Raw genomic sequence first — 16,633 nt, 5'->3', positions numbered from 1 at the left:
TAGTACTTGTTTTCATTTTCCACAAAGAATCAATAAAAATTGGTAAATTCCCGATTATTGGACAGGAGACATAGAGCACATACGTTGACAAAACAGATCTTTGAAAATAATGTTGGTAAAGACATTTAACATGTCTAGCTTGAATATTCAGTTTGTCAACTTCTAAATTTGGCTGAAATCCAGTAGATTTAGTCGATTTCGCCAAAATCCCTCATTTTGACCTAATTGGAATGTAAAAATCAACGCTTTGGAATAAACTTTGACAGAAATAGATTGACATAACTTTCTCATGTCTTTAAGTCAACTTAAAACATTTGAACTTTATAATCGGGTAAAATTACACTGTAAAGGAAAGTAGTGATTTGGACCAGCTGCAAAAAGGTTAAAAATTAGCACTTCGGAAGCTGTCAAAAGATTTCAAGACGCCCAAAACATAAAATTGTCCATATTTTGAGTTAGAGCCGATGAAGTTTTCTATAATTTTGATATAATTTGTCCCAAAAGTAGTACAACACACTGTAAAAATTTCATTAAGAAAGCGCAGGTGGGATTTTTAAAATTTCCATTTATGTTCTAAAAGAAATGCACTACGAATTAATTGTGGTCTCGGACCTATTGTACATTTTATAAAAACAAGTAATAATTTGTTCAAAACTTTTATTAGAATCTGGATAAATAAGTTTATCGAATGAATCATTTAAAACCATTACTGATCATCTTCTTGAGAAAATCTACATTTTCATTAGAAAAGAAGTAAAAACACATGTCTAATAACACAATTAGAAAGATGTATAAAAATGATCAAATAAGATTTGTTTTAGCAGTAAAATTATGAAAAGTCTTAAATTGACAGTTTACACAGTTAATCTCTAAAACAAAGGTCTATAAAGAAGGTTTTAAATCAATGCAAATAAAAAACTTAAAAAATACAATTACACAGTTTGTTTTGTACAATTACTTTCTACAACATTTAATACACAATTTACCAATAATGTGATTCAGCTTCTCAGTATAAAAAGTGAGGAAAACTCACAAAACACCTCTCTTTTTTATGAGCTCCATTGTGTAAAGTTTAAGGGATTTGATTTGGAAACTGGATGTTCAGAAATGATTAAGTTGGCAAACAGATCCTTGAACAATTCCATATTGACAGGTGTATAAATCACTGCAATCTTTTACTAGTCTAAGTTAACAAATATGTTGGCAAACAAATGCATAATAGAAAATGAGTAAAGTAATGATTTTTGCGTGATCACAAAATTGTTGTTTCAATGAAAGGTAAATGAAGTTTCCTGAGTTTGAAAATTACATAATTCACCTATCTTCATGCACAACAGTGTTAACATTTTTGGGTTTGCATAAAAAATCCCTGATTGTGGATCTTTGGTTACACTTTTACAATATTATCATATAAGCACGTAAAAGGATAAGTACTTTTGATTTACAGTTAATAGGAAATAAAATACAATGGAAATCTGTTTTGATATACAATATGCTTTAACTGTCTTAAATGTTTTGTCTCTGTCTGATGTGCAAGTGGAATAAAGTCTTTCAACTTTTCTCTCATTTTATGCATTTCACTGTATTTAACCTGCAAGAAGAGAAAAGGTCACAATAATTAATCGTTTAAAATCTGTGTAATAGATAACCATGGATATGTTTCGTTCATTGTCACCACAATAAATAAATTTTGTGTTTTTACTGTCTTCTGATTGGTTAAAATTATTAGTTTTATTTCCAATGTTGTCAATTTTTATGGCGACACGCCCACTTTGACGTTGTGTATTCATATGCTAACATGTGTGTACGTTTTTATTGTAAATATAAATAATATAAAAAGTTCTTTGAGCCTTAGTTTTGATAGAAATTTATTTATAATGAATGGCAATAATTTATTTTGATTTTATTGAACCATAAAACTAATTTTTGACTCTTCACATTTTACATAATCCGCCTCGCGGATTATTCAATGTGAAGAGTCAAAAATTAGTTTTATGGTTCAATAAATTCCAAATAGATAATAGCCATTCATTAAATGTGGTCCGCAAAAAGAGAAAAGGTCACAATAATTAATTGTTTAATATCTGTGTAATAGATAACCACGGATATGTTTCGTTCATTGTCACCACAATGTGGTCCTTTTTTCCTCATTATAACAAAAGATTTGAATTTAACTAGCGGTGAGAAACATAATGGGAGCCACTGATGTAGCAAAATATAATTCAAAATTCTCAAGCACTATAGGTAACCTAAAGTATTTATACAGATTTGTTTTGTTAAATTTAAGTTTGTTTGATGTTTTGTTTGATCTTTTGCCTCATTTTTTTTTTCTCTTTTGCCCTGGTCAGTTTTTCGTAAACAAGGTTTCTGTCCCCTATTTCGTATAACTTTGGGATTCAAGGATCATGGCCTACGGTTTGACTCAGACAAATTATGATTGCAGCATGATTTTTCTTGTCTATGTGCTTATACTTTTGGTAACAGAACTGCATTTGTTTACACTAACATGAAAGTTAGAATTGACCCGACATGGTTAAATATCATAAGGACTTATAAGAGCTACTGTTCTGCAGCTTATACCACAAGGCTCTATACTTTGCTTTAATTTGTATACAATACATTTTTTTGGTTGATGGTGTGAACAACCTCACCATGTTAAAATTAAGGAATAACAGTACTGTAGTTGAAGAGTTGCCACCGTCAATTGTAGATTTGACGGTCGCAAATGCAGTTTTACTGGCGACGTGTAACGGAGACAGTAAAACGGAGATTTGCGACCGTCAAATCAAAATTGACGGCGGCAACTCTTCAACTACAGTACTGTTATTCCGATTCTAATGCATTTCAAAAAGAAATAATACGATAAAACTTGGAAAAATGTCTAAATTTGACAAATAAAAAAAAATCTGCGAAACTTCATGAATGATTTTGGCGCATGGGTAAACATGACGTCATACAAATGAAAACTTACAAACTGGAGGTTATTATGTTACCTGTACGCTTCAAATTCGGATAAAATAACTTTAAAACGTCAAATTCGAGGTAGGTGTTGTTTTATTTTTGGTTATATAGTAGTAATCGAACATTTGTTGATTCAATCATTTCAAAATGGCTGTTCCTCCTTAGTTACGCCTGGTCAACTGTGGATTTGACGGCAACTTTTAGCCAATGAAAAAAATTGTTACATACAAATTGCATTAGAATGTTGTTTTGATATATAAGTCTTACCTCAACAACAGTAAAATGCCTTTCCTCTAGGAATTTCTTTTGAATGGCATATTCTCCAAGGAGTCTGCCTGTGTTTTTACAATAGCAATCAGAGGTGTATGGTAAAATTGCAACCCTGAAGTGATATACAAAATGTATAATAAAAATGTATAATATTTCATATAATTAGTTAGTATTTTCATATAGAGACACAATTCTTTTTATCTTGAGTAGTTTTTTCAGGTCATATTGCAAAACAATTTTTCCTTCTTTTGTCTTTTTATGGCCCTGCAACAAAGTTGTCGATGCCATATAGTTTTACCCTTGTCCGTCATTCCCTAATTCCGTCATTTCAAAATTCCATAATTCTGCATTTCCGTAATTCTGTAATTCCATTATTCCGTCATTCCAGAAGAAACCATTATACAGAGCTTTTTTCTAAATGCCTTCAGATATTGGGCTGGATTTGGGTATGCAAGTTAACCATGATGAGTTACACATTTTTTGTTACACATCAAGTTTCATTATGCGAGTTACTCTTGATGAGTTACAGATCAAGTAAAAGTTTTGTTCGGCTCAGCTGATTTTTGCTGTAGTGGGCTGATTTTTGGTATGTGAGCTAACCATGATGAGTTACAGATCAAGTTTAAGTTTCGTTCTGCTCTGCTAGTTTTTGCCAAAATTAAGGGTTTACAACTTTGAAAATTGTTGAAAATCAGTTATACTGACATTTTCTATATGCATCCAAATTTTGAGCTGTATTTGTTTACGTGTTATTGAAATTGCAGCTTTTTCAATTTTTTGAGATGGGGCAATTCGTGTCGCTTTAACACATCTAGTATTTTTTTTATTATACGTGTACATTTTTTTGTAAATTAATAAAACAAGATGTTAGATTTGTTTCCTTTTTTTAAGAGGGGGGGGGATGTGCTTGTTTTTAACAAAATCAAAATCTATTAAAACATCATTTTGTTACATGTATCAGAATAATGTATCTAGGTATAAGCGTCAACATTTGGTATCAAACTGATTCATGTACGGTACCACTTGCAATGTGAAATTCATATACTTTCTAGGTATCAAGAGGGTCTTTGTACACTGTGTTAACAATTACTCTTTAAATTTTTAAATTTTTTATACAAAGCAAGCCTGATTCTATCAATAAATAAAGTTAGCTTTCGACACAACACTCTGTCTATGTTCCAAAGTATTCTTTATCTAACGATTGTCTCATTCATACATTGTCTTTGAAAATGCTAAACTTCCTAAACAAACAAGTCTGAACAAATAGAAAGGTACACAATTGCACAATGTACTTTGTGTTAGTGTAATCTACAGAGAAATTGGCAACTTGATAACATAGACATAAAATTACAAAACCAATGCCTTCCCCAATACAGTAGATTCCGGTTATTTGCATAGCCTATTTGTCAGACAAAATTATGCAATAAAGCGGAGTATGCTTATATCCGAAATGCCAAATGACAGAGTCAAATATAAACATCGATAGAACAGATCAGGAAATCCCTGAAGAAAGATGAACGTCTGTAATCCACATACAACATACTGAATGTTAATGTATTCTAATAAAAAATATATGTCTAGTGTCATATGTGTTATTTTATTTTGTTTCTTTAAATAAAGATTATTAACACATTTTGTTTTAGTTTATTTGCGTTCCGACTTTCCTTTACCTGGGATACGAAAATAAACTGGTCTAAAAAAAGATTGTTTCTACGTACCATGTACATTGCTATGCTTTGATTAAAATAAAGTTTTAAACAACACTGCACAGTTTATAATTATTTTAACAATAGATGTGTAATGAATTGCCTTTGATATGCAGTTGAACATTGAAGTAACACCTCGTTAGTTTCGTATATGCAAAGCATGTAATGGGGCCCTGTACGGGTTATTTGCTGGACAAGCGTTGAAAGTGAGAAAATTTAATAATTAAAAGTGAATGCTCTTTTCATAAAATATCAAAAATAAATGATTGATGTATAAAATTCTTTAACCATATATAAATCCCCTACAATATTTAACATTAATATACAGATCACCCCAAGCCCAATTACTAGAGTTCACGTTGGTTATGTCATGATCGATAATTAGCAGGAGTTATTGTTTTTAAAATTAACCCCAAATGTAATCTATGGACGATTGTTTAAATCCAATCAATTATTAACACCCTTTCAAGTTTGAGATAGAATGGTCAGTGTTTTTACAACGATTATCTGTTTGACATTTTTATGACCTCTAGGCTTAAAATAGAACATGGGAAACTTTACCTGTGTAGACATCGAGGTTTATTTTTAAATCAAATTCCATAATATAAACACGAAAGAAACTGTTTTAAAACTTTATTTTAATAACACAAAAGTAAATATGAAATAATAACGAAAATAAGGATGCATTCAAGAAAATTATACTTGCCGAATTGCCGTTTCCGGTCAAAAATCTCGTCAGTTTTAACTAAGCATATCTAGACGGCAATAATTTTCTATGCAATAAACCGAAAGGCCACTTGTAGAGCTATGCATATAACCGGACAATTTAACATTAGATGAATGGGAAATGGTTTTGTGTAGGAAAAAACTATGCAATTAACCGAATTATGCTATTAAGCGGTATGCAATTAAGTGGAATCGACTGTAATATGTAGAGAGACAGTTTCCCCAAAAATACAAAATGGCAACTAAAATGACTTTATTTTACAGCTTTTTCACTAAATGTACACTTACTGCCTCAATGTTGAATTGTGATCATCTATAATTTTATCCTGTAACCTGAAAAAAAAATCAAACTATTCACACATTGATGAACATAAATCATTAATATACAAAGTATAATAATTCATTCATTTTTATGCCCCACCTACGATAGTAGAGGGGCATTATGTTTTCTGGTCTGTGCCTCCGTTCGTCCGACCGGTTAAAGTTTTTGGTCGAGGTAGTTTTTGATGAAGCTGAAGTCCACTCAACTTGAAACTTAATACACATGTTCCCCATGATATGATCTTTCTAATTTTAATTCCAAATTATAGTTTTGACCCCAATTTCATGGTCCACTGAACATAGAAAATGATAGTGCAAAGTTTAGGTTAAAGTTTTTGGTCAAGGTAGTTTTTGATGAAGTTAAAGTTACATCAACTTGAAACTTAGTACACATGTTCCCTATGATATGATCTTTCTAATTTTAATTCCAAATTAAAGTTTTGACCCCAATTTCACGGTCCACTGAACATAGAAAATGATAGTGGGAGTGGGGCATCCGTGTACTATGGACACATTCTTGTTTTTGTTACTAAATAATCCTGGGATAAAAATTTCAGGCATTTCATGGGACAGGTGTATCCTTAATTTAGGTGTTAAATGAAAAGCATTTTTTTTACAGGCTTGTATGCAGTATTTGACAAAATCACTAATCAAATATCAACGAAAATGCAAGTTTTCTTCCATCCACAAACTAGAGGCTTTTAAGAGCCTGTGTCGCTCACCTTGGATATATATGCATATCAAACAAAGAAAACAGATCGTCAGATGGATTCATGACAAAATTGTGTTTTGGTGATGGTGATGTGTTTTGAGATCTTGCTTTTCTGAACATTCTTGCTACTTATAATTTTGTCTATCTATAATGAACTTGGCCGTTTTATTCCAGAGGAAAATATTTTGTAAAAACTAATGAAAATTGTTAAAAATTGACTATAAAGGGCAATAACTCCTTAAGAGGTCAAATGACCATTTTGGTCATGTTCACTTAATTGTAGATCTTACTTTGCTGAACATTATTGCAGTTTACAGTTTATCTCTATCTATAATAATATTCAAGATTATAACCAAAAACAGCAAAATTTCCTTAAAATTACCAATTCAGGGGCAGCAACACAACAACCGGCTGTCCGATTCATTTGAAAATTTCAGGGCAGATAGATTTTTACTTGATAAACAATTTTACCTCGTCAGATTTGCTATAAATGCTTTGGTTTCAGAATTATAAGCCAAAATCTACATTTACCCCTATGTTCTATTTTTAACCATGGCGGCCATCTTGGTTGGTTGGCTGGGTTACGTTATACATACAAGAAGATACCCCAATGATGATTGTGGCCAAGTTTGGTGTAATTTGGCCAAGTAGTTTCAGAGGAGAAGATTTTTGTAAAAGTTAACAACGACAGACGACGAACGACGCCGGACGCAAAGTGATGAGAAAAGCTCACTTGGCCCTTAGGGCTAGGTGAGCTAAAAATTTGGACCCAAAAAATGAATTCATCCTCAGTAGTCTATACTTTGCTTTTATACCTACAGCTAAAGGACAATGCACAAAACTCCAAGGAACATTCAAGTTCAATTATAGTACTCTTATAGATTATTCTTACCTGCGGAACTGTTGCTTCACAATCTAGAAAAAAACAAAAGACAAAAAGAATTTAAACCTATACAGAAAATACATATATATATTAAAGAAAATGGGAGAGAAATATCTTTAATAGAGCAATCTAAAGTAAACTATTCACAAGAAAAATAGGTTTAGCAATGAAAATAAAAACAACACTGAGATCATAAAACATACTTTCATCAGATGGATTTCTTATATATTTTACAAATCACTGGGTTTTTATTTTCATCCATGATATTTGCCAAAATATATTTATATGTTTCTATTTTTTACATCTTACATAAAAACTTAATCAATAACTAAAGGAAGCTGGCTTGTCATGTTTTAGATATTTTTGTCAGATTTTAAGAATCCTCTGGTTTTATCCATTTGAATGCCTTGAAAAAATTTGTCCGGGGACCCCCATTTTTTTTTTTGTAAATCTTTTACATGTATAATGATAAGCCATCTGTAAAAGTCTTATGAAATATTAATTACTTTTTAACAGTTATTGAGAACTTCAACTTGTCAATGATAAAGCTATGAAAAGTCAAGAGAGAATATTTTCCCGCTAAAATTTCAATGGCTAATATCTCGAAAACAAGCACAATGACCTATAATTTTTTTTTTGCTCTTTGGATTCCTTTATTAATCCCCTATCAATATAAACTAACTAGTGTTTTGAAAAGTTAATTACTTTGAAACTGAGAAGCGAACTCCCTTAAGCTTTATTAAGGTCAAGTTAAAGTAAAGCACTATGTCACAGATATTTTTTTAATTTTGCATACAACTTTGGCTCATTAACCCTTTCGCCGATGAGTCCCGGTTTACCGGGATTCACGCTTCAGACAGCTGACGACGAGTCCCGTTTTACCGGGATCAGAATACATCTTTTATATTTCCCGCTCAAAACAGTGCAAACATGAGTTATCTTTCTTTGATGAATACCCTGATGAAAGTGTAAACATGACACTTCCGTTTGTTGAAAACCGTGTCAAATCAGAGAAAATTTACGGAATTTACGAGAATTTGAAATGAGGGAACATTTTTTTTGAAAGAATATGGAAGAATTGAAGCCAAACTAGTATACTTTTTTGACATAAAATGTCGTTTTATGTACAAAACACTTGGAATGGACATCGTTCAGTGTGAGGAATTTGTACAGTCTCATAAAATTTTTCAAAATTTTGCCGTTTTGGGTTAAAAAATTACGATTTGGGGTCAAAGAGCAGAATTTTGAGAATTTCACCTATATAATGACGAAAATTAGAAAATTTGAATATTTTATGAAGAAAAAATTATCAAAACATAAACAAAACTGTGAACATGGTGTTAGTGAATGATATAAATACACAAATAACTACAAACAAGTTTTTATTGACATTTATTATGAAGATCTCCCACTTGAGTAAAAGTAGCCAGGGAAGCCATCGTCTCAGAGTAGCTTCTGTCTGGGCAGCAATCGGTGAAAGGGTTAAACTATAACTGGAAATTGAGTTTTAATAATATATTTGTTTTTTTTATTTTCTGTAATATTTGTGATTAAAAATTAACATACTGAATTGAACATATTGGCTATAATGGTCCAAAAACTATTTTTAATCAACCATTATCTATGTATTCTTACAACAATAATTAAAATCTTTTCACTAACTTTTGAGTCTGTAAAATGTTGGATGTCCTGTAGCAGTTCTTCATAAGATTTCTCTGTTTCCTGTTGCCATTCATCATTGATCAATCCATCTTCTGACATTATATCATTGGTTTGGAATAGTAAATCTAATCCCTCTACTTTAGGCAGGTTTTCATCAATGTCTTTACTATCATCTTTGGATACTCCATCTTCAACCGTATTGTTATTTTTGAAATTATCAAAATGCTGTTCACTTTCCTGTGTAAAAGAAAGCATACTCTTACAAAAAAATTTGTAAGGGTTCCGCGGAACCCAGTGTCTTGCATTCTTTTGCTGTTAATCACAGGCTCAACAAAAATGAGGGAAAAAATCAATAAAATTGTTCCTACAGTTGATACAATCTTTTGATTGTAAAAAGCTTCTGTCCAAGTTTGGTACAAATCCAAGATAGTTTATGAATCTAATAAATGTTGAAAAACTTTAACTGCAGACTGTATGTAATGTTAACTGGAAAAAATTTATAAGTAAAATATAGATACACAGGTACAAAATTTTAACAAAATTTCCTTCTAGATGCTAACTTTTGATCGAAAAGAAGCTTCTGTACAAGTTTGGTACAAATCTAAAATGGTATAGGAAAGTTATTAAAATTCTAAAAACTTAAACCACAGAGTGAATGTGTTGTTTCCTGGCAGAAAATCTAAGTCCATTTAAAAGTAAAATACGGAAAAATTGAATTTTATTTTTAAAAAATTTACTTCTAGATACTATCTAATGATCGTAAACAAGCTCCTGTCCAAGTTTGGTAGAAATCCAGTACAGTTTAAGAAAGTTATTAAAATTTCAAAAAACTTTAACCACAGAATGAATATTTGTGGACGCCGCTGATGACACAGACGACAACGAAGCAGACGCCGACAGAATGTAGGATTACTATGTCTCGCTTTTTCGACTTAAGTCGAAGGCTCGACAAAAATGTTTATGGTCAAGTGGAAACTTTCAATTAGGACCCCTTCGGAATTGGAGATTCTATCACTATTAAGAGTAGAATTAAGTTGAGGTTACATATGATTATTATTAAGCAATATTAATATCACATGGACTGATACCATTGTTGAGTAGGTCGGTCACTTGTTTACAATTGGATTCAATTTACAACAAAACACTGCATTAAATTGACAGGAATTACCAAATATATAGGTAAGTACAAAATAAAAACAATTGTTAATCAACCACTCCTTTGTAAGGAAAGGACCATTTAATTTTTATTTTGTATAAATGATAGAGGAACATGTTAAAAAGAAAGTATTACAACTTCTGATAATAATGAAATATAGTTTATCCTTATAAATGTGTAGATAAGTTCTTTCAAAAATGTTAATCATTAGTGTAAGAAAATATATAAGCTGTGATTAATAATTGTAACACATTTGACCTCAATAAAAACGTAAGATATCATAAACCTACCAATAGTGGAAACGCTTTAATGCCATTTATAAGAGATTTATTGCACAAATTCAAATCTCTTGTCAACAGCAATACTGAACAATCTGGATCTTTAAAACAAAATATATGTATCGTTATAAAATCAACAAATTATGAATGTCATAATCAATTTTGAGCTGATTCTTCTTACAAAGATCATCCACTGAAGACAAATTAACACCAATAACACTAGCTTCTTGTTGTTGAATCATACACAACATACACCATTCCTTCTTTTTTATTACAAAACAGCATTACACTTTTTGTGTGTTTTGTTGTGTACATGCATGTTCTGATTTTGTGTCATGGATGAATACCTCACATCCTTTCTTTTCTTTTAAATAGTTGTTATATATTTATCAGGATATGCTAAGCACCACTTATTACTTTTGATTTTTATGAGATGTTATATTGGTCAAACTTTAGATCTCATTGTTACAAGTTATTTCCATTTCATTGTGAATAACTGCATGCCTATATTGTCACTGGCTCATATTGCTCATGAATTATCAACAGGTTAGAATTCTTCCTACACATTTAATCTTTCCGTCTCTATTATGACAATACTCACTATTACTTTGATATTGTATACAACATTGTAATATTCTATCATCACTGCATTCTGCTTTAAAATCACTGACTTCAGAAGCAACTCTTGCCTACAAAATAGATAAACTGATGATCATACAATTTACCCAGTCTACGTTGAGATGACAACTATTCAAACTTCAAAAAATGATTGCTTACATAAGAGCCAGTAGAATTTGAATGGAACAGCAATTGAAGGAATCCAATGAGATATTTTATTTCACAAGGCACGTTATGTAAAATGTATTGTATCATTTGTTTGATTTTATTCTTCTAAAATATATAAGACTTATCGTACTTGGACATATAAGGCCTTAAAACTGATCAAAAGACTTTCTTATGTACTAATTTACAGGTCCTTGAAAAAATTATGACCACTACCACATATCTAATTTAGGATAGTTGGTTACAATTTTGTTTGTCAGATTGCTAGACAAACGGTTTATCATAGATGATATAGCTCATATTTCATTTCTGACCTGGTTCGCCTAAATAAAACATTACTGAACTATGAACTGCACTTCTTTGAAATCAAGGTTAAGTTTACAAAACTCACTTTTACTTTGTGATAAAGTGTACCTACCTGTGCAGGTGTCTGACCAACAACACGTGGGTGACTAGATTGAAAACATTGGTATAAATACTGAACTGCATGTCTTGCTTTCTGGGCTTTTTCAATAGTCTGTAAATAAAAAAAAATTTAATTCTCATTCAAATTAAAATAGTAGAACATATTTTGTAATTGTGATGTAAAAATTATGCTTATGAATTTCAATATCTTTTAATATAATTTCTTGTTTTGTTTAAACACAAAATGCCCTAAACAGCATATATGTGTTTCACAATCATATGAAGGTATTCATGACTACTTTTTTATGTTCATACAGTCGACTCACAACTAACGAAACTAGATACTACTTTGATGTCAATTTTGACTGGGCTGTTGTCTCATTGGTAATCAAACCATATTTTCTATTTTATTTTGCATCCATGAAAGGTCAAACCAGAAAAGTGTATTTGATTTTTTGTCTAGAGTGGGGTGCTCATTTTCGCCATATCTTTCCATGTTTTCTACAGTTTATGTTCAGGTCTATATGTTTTTGAAGTACCGAAGATACTCGAGTATAAGTCGATCCGCTTATAAGTCGGATGCCCTTTTCAGCTTTTAAATCTAAGGATTCAGTCTTGACCCGCCTATAAATCGGTTTAAATTGGGACCTTTTTTTTTGCAGCAGAAAGGAACTGATCATCGGCAAAATCAACAAATTAAATTGAGATTCCTGTATTGAATGAATGTTTGTTTCTTTAAATAAGTACATAGAATTGATGTTCATCCTGATTATTTATTCTGTTGATAATAATAAAGATGTATTCATTTCTTGTTTCTTGTTTTTATTCACTGTTTTGCCTCATATTGTTTACGTAATGCATCAATGATTTTGTAGTGTATGACCAAACACCTTGTTTGAGAAAAACGAATATAAACCAACATGAACCTGAACAAAATAAAAGTCAAACACAAATAAATTAATCCTGTTAATTATTCATAACAGACCAGTCATAGTGATAAATATATTGAGACATAAGAGACACCATCAATTAATGGATTATAGAAATCAAGGAACACTAACTAATTAACCTATTAACCTGTCACTGATATTTTTCACTCCCATAGTGAATACAACTCTTTGTCACTTTATTAGGGATTATTCATGGATTATATTGACTTGTCAATCAATGTTGTAATTTTTAATAAAACAATAATAACACAATTAGTCGGTTAGATACATTCTTTTTATATATTTAGTACATTATTATCTTCTTCTGATTTCTGGTTCTTGGCTCTTCCTTTGGGATGATACAAAAACCATGTGACCATGAAAAATCAATACACAAAACGGAAACAGTGGGAAATTCAACACAAATGTTAACAGAGAACAAATAAAACACAAAGACAGTATTGTAGTCATTTATTTTCAACAAAAGCTATTCATTTTGAGATTTATGTAAGTTTGGCTATCAAAAAACGTAGTTTTGGTCAGGAAATTCACATCTGACCACCTTTCTTGAGCTTGGATTTTTCCTCTGGTCTCGGGATCTCACTTATAAGTGGGTACCCCTCTCTGGATTCTGAATTTTACTCCCAAACTGCGAGTTCCTACAGTATACTGATATTTCTATACGAAGATAACTTCAAATGCAAAATATTCTTAAGCTTGAAAACTTGTTTGCTTGAAAATAATCATCTAAAAAATTAGATTAAAGGGTGTTTGAAATTGCCTGATGTTTTGTCTATGGGGGACACATATTCGACATTTTTATACATCTACTTAAATCCAAATAACTGCAGCTTTAAACAATATTTTTCAAATCAATTTCATTATAGACAGCAATAGCAGACATTTCATAGGTGTACAAAACTAAAATTTAGGGCGATCAGTCAAAGAATTAATAAGAAATACTTCTTTGAAATCGGGGTTTTCATTCAGGAAATTAGCCGAAAATCGTTGTCCATTTTTCGGTTCTATCCGGTAAGTGACGCAATTTTGTCGTAGTTTAAAAAATAATCATATTTGTTATAAAAATTTAACTTTCCGGCATATTTCTTTCATTTCAGCCATCCTTTGAAGTTTTTACACCTCAAAATCATAAAAAGGCGAAATTGTGTCCCCGGCGAATATGTGCACCCCACTCTACTTACTACTTTTAAAACATAGGTAGAGAAGTATCTTTGTTACAGTATCTGATAAGTTTCATCTTTGAAACAATAGAAACTATTTTTCAATCAACATGATTTAATTCAACAGTTTATACTTCCACAGTTACAAAGAATTTTTAATTATTATATAATTGATTTATTTATTTCAATTCTTAAAAGTGTCTAATGGGAACTTACATTAGAGGATATTGACGTCTTTCCCTTTTTCAAAAAATCCAATTCTTGCATCACAACCCAAGGAAATACTAAAGCAGGTTTACCATGTGCTAAAAATATACATTCATTGCAGAATAAGACTTTAATATTAGGCTTAGTAAATAAATTTGCTTCCACCTCAAAAAGATATTTTGTAGGAAGGTGGGAGATGCTGTATTTTATTTATCACAAAAATCAATCAGTTTATATCAATATCAACACAACATTTAATAAATATTTCCATTTTTTTTAATGTAATTTTTTAGTGAAAATAAGTTTTTATGTTGTTCTGTTACACCACATGGGGAGGGTTGGGATTCTGCTTACATGTTTAACCCTACCACATTCTGTATATATGTGTCTATCCCAAGTCAGGAGCCTGCAATTCAGTGGTTTTTGTTTGTGGTGTGTTACATAGTTGTGTTTTGTTCATTTTTTGTGTATATAAATTAGGCTATTCATTTTTTTGTTTGAATTGTTTTACATTTGTGATTTTGGAGCCTTTTATACTATCTAACTATGTGGAATGGGTTTTGTTCATTGTTGAAGGTTGTATAGTGACCTACAGCTGTTAATTTCTGTGTCATTTGGTCTCTTGTGGAGAATTATTTCATTGGAAATCATACCACATCTTCTTTTTTACATATGATTCTGGTTATCAAACACAAATAAAGAGGCATAGAATATGGACATTTTTAGAAAATCAAATGTACTATAGAGATTCCTTACCTGTAAGACCTTGTATCAAATCTAGATCTGATATCAACATGCCTGTGTCAACAACAATGAACATATCCTGAAAATAAACAAAAACATATTTTTTTTTAAGTGTTTAGATTTTAGAAAAAAAGAAGTTATTTATAACTAGAAGGATAAAATAATTATGTTACTCCATTTGTATATTAAAGTATTAACCAGAATTATGAATTATTAACAACATACTATAATACACAATGCAGCAAATAGCATAAAATGTTGAAATATATTTGAAATTAACAGTTAAACATCTACTGAGACACATGGATGCTTTAATACACCAGAATAACTGAGATCACCTACCTTTTGAGATTCTGATATCATTCTTGTCAACTTTTCTAATACCTGAAATCGGAAGCACGATACATGTATACAAAGATTTTGTAACAATTTCCTGAACAATTCTAAAATTGTAAAATGAATTTCTTGTCATTATTTACTACAGAACTCTATCAATGATAATAAATTTAAAATTAGACAAATAATTCACATAAGTTTGATAAAAAAAAATCTATGGGATGTTCAATGTGCGACATTTTTTATAAATTTCTAAGTCATCAAACTTTCCATTTTGTATTTCCATGATATTATGATTTCTAGAAACTGACCTTGTTTGAAAAATGTCATCTCAAATCCATTTCCCTAGTTTTTTTAATGAGTAATACATTGTACAGAATTTTTACCACAAGTAAATTAAATTAACCTACATGTGTAATATAAAGTATCCCTCTTTATAATAGTGGTTTTCTTTCTTGTGTCAATAAAACAGTGATAGAAATTATCATTTACAATTTAATTTCTTTCATCTTACCTGTGGCACATCTATGTTTGAACTTCCTTCACTGTCACTCACAGCATAATCTAAAAATTTAAAGTTACAGAAATATTAGTTTATAAATACCTAAACCAACTAAACTAGGGGAGATAATTTAACTCTTTCAATTAATCATTTAAAACTAGTATAGTAATGGTAATATATCTCAGTCCTAGAGGTAAGCTTATTAAAGTTTTCAATCTTGTTCCATCGATTGTACTGTACATTTTGATTGGAAAACTTTACCAATTTACATGGCATCCAGTCACAATTCATGCAATGAAAACGTGCACCAAGTGCAGACAACTTACAACAGATTTTAAATGTATGATGTTGTTTTCTGTTTATTTTATTTTAAAGTCATATAAAACGAGTGACTGGTGAAAAATAATGTTTATCCAATTCTTGAACCAATGTATGTATATATCATTAACTTAGTCTTCTGTGCACGACTTTATTATTACGCAAATGTTTTCTTCTCTCTCTGTTTGTTATGATGTGAAAATATGGCAGCTCATTACTAATCATGTTTGAAGCCGAAGTTTACAGATTGTCACCTTATAGTAAACAATCAACAAAGAAGCATGGATAATGAGCACATGTTTAACATGTACAATCAGATAATAGTTTATTTCAGTGACAGATCCATGCGTATTGCAATCACCTGATTTTTACGAGAAGGGTCAGGCTAAGGTCACTGTGCATACAGAAAATATGTCGGTGAATTGCTTCCTGCAAGCAAGCAATTTAAAACTAGAGGCTCTCAAGAGCCTGTGTCGCTCACCTGTTAATGTGTTTACTGATGTCGGCCATCTTCGTTGGTAGGCGGGGTCATTAGACACTTTTTTTTAAAAAA

At 30.9% G+C, this 16,633-nt stretch overlaps 1 protein-coding gene across 1 annotated transcript in view; it reads right to left on the bottom strand.

The window, feature by feature from the left end:
- Positions 1–640: 640 nt before the first annotated feature.
- The window catches only part of LOC143064610 (uncharacterized), a 44,670-nt gene continuing 28,677 nt past the window's right edge, over positions 641–16,633 (bottom strand). Inside the window, exons 10-21 of the mRNA XM_076237544.1 lie at positions 15,775–15,824; positions 15,267–15,308; positions 14,937–15,003; positions 14,190–14,278; positions 11,877–11,975; positions 11,277–11,364; positions 10,688–10,776; positions 9,242–9,478; positions 7,589–7,611; positions 5,952–5,996; positions 3,229–3,343; positions 641–1,591 (exon numbers count right to left, since the gene is read on the bottom strand). Coding sequence (XP_076093659.1) covers positions 1,448–1,591; positions 3,229–3,343; positions 5,952–5,996; positions 7,589–7,611; positions 9,242–9,478; positions 10,688–10,776; positions 11,277–11,364; positions 11,877–11,975; positions 14,190–14,278; positions 14,937–15,003; positions 15,267–15,308; positions 15,775–15,824 — 1,088 coding nt within the window. The 3' untranslated portion in view covers positions 641–1,447. The remainder of the gene's footprint in view (positions 1,592–3,228; positions 3,344–5,951; positions 5,997–7,588; positions 7,612–9,241; positions 9,479–10,687; positions 10,777–11,276; positions 11,365–11,876; positions 11,976–14,189; positions 14,279–14,936; positions 15,004–15,266; positions 15,309–15,774; positions 15,825–16,633) is intronic.

The sequence above is a fragment of the Mytilus galloprovincialis genome, chromosome 2 (genome assembly GCF_965363235.1).
Source record: "Mytilus galloprovincialis chromosome 2, xbMytGall1.hap1.1, whole genome shotgun sequence".
Taxonomy (NCBI): Eukaryota; Metazoa; Mollusca; class Bivalvia; order Mytilida; family Mytilidae; genus Mytilus; species Mytilus galloprovincialis.
This window is presented reverse-complemented; position numbering and strand designations above follow the sequence as displayed.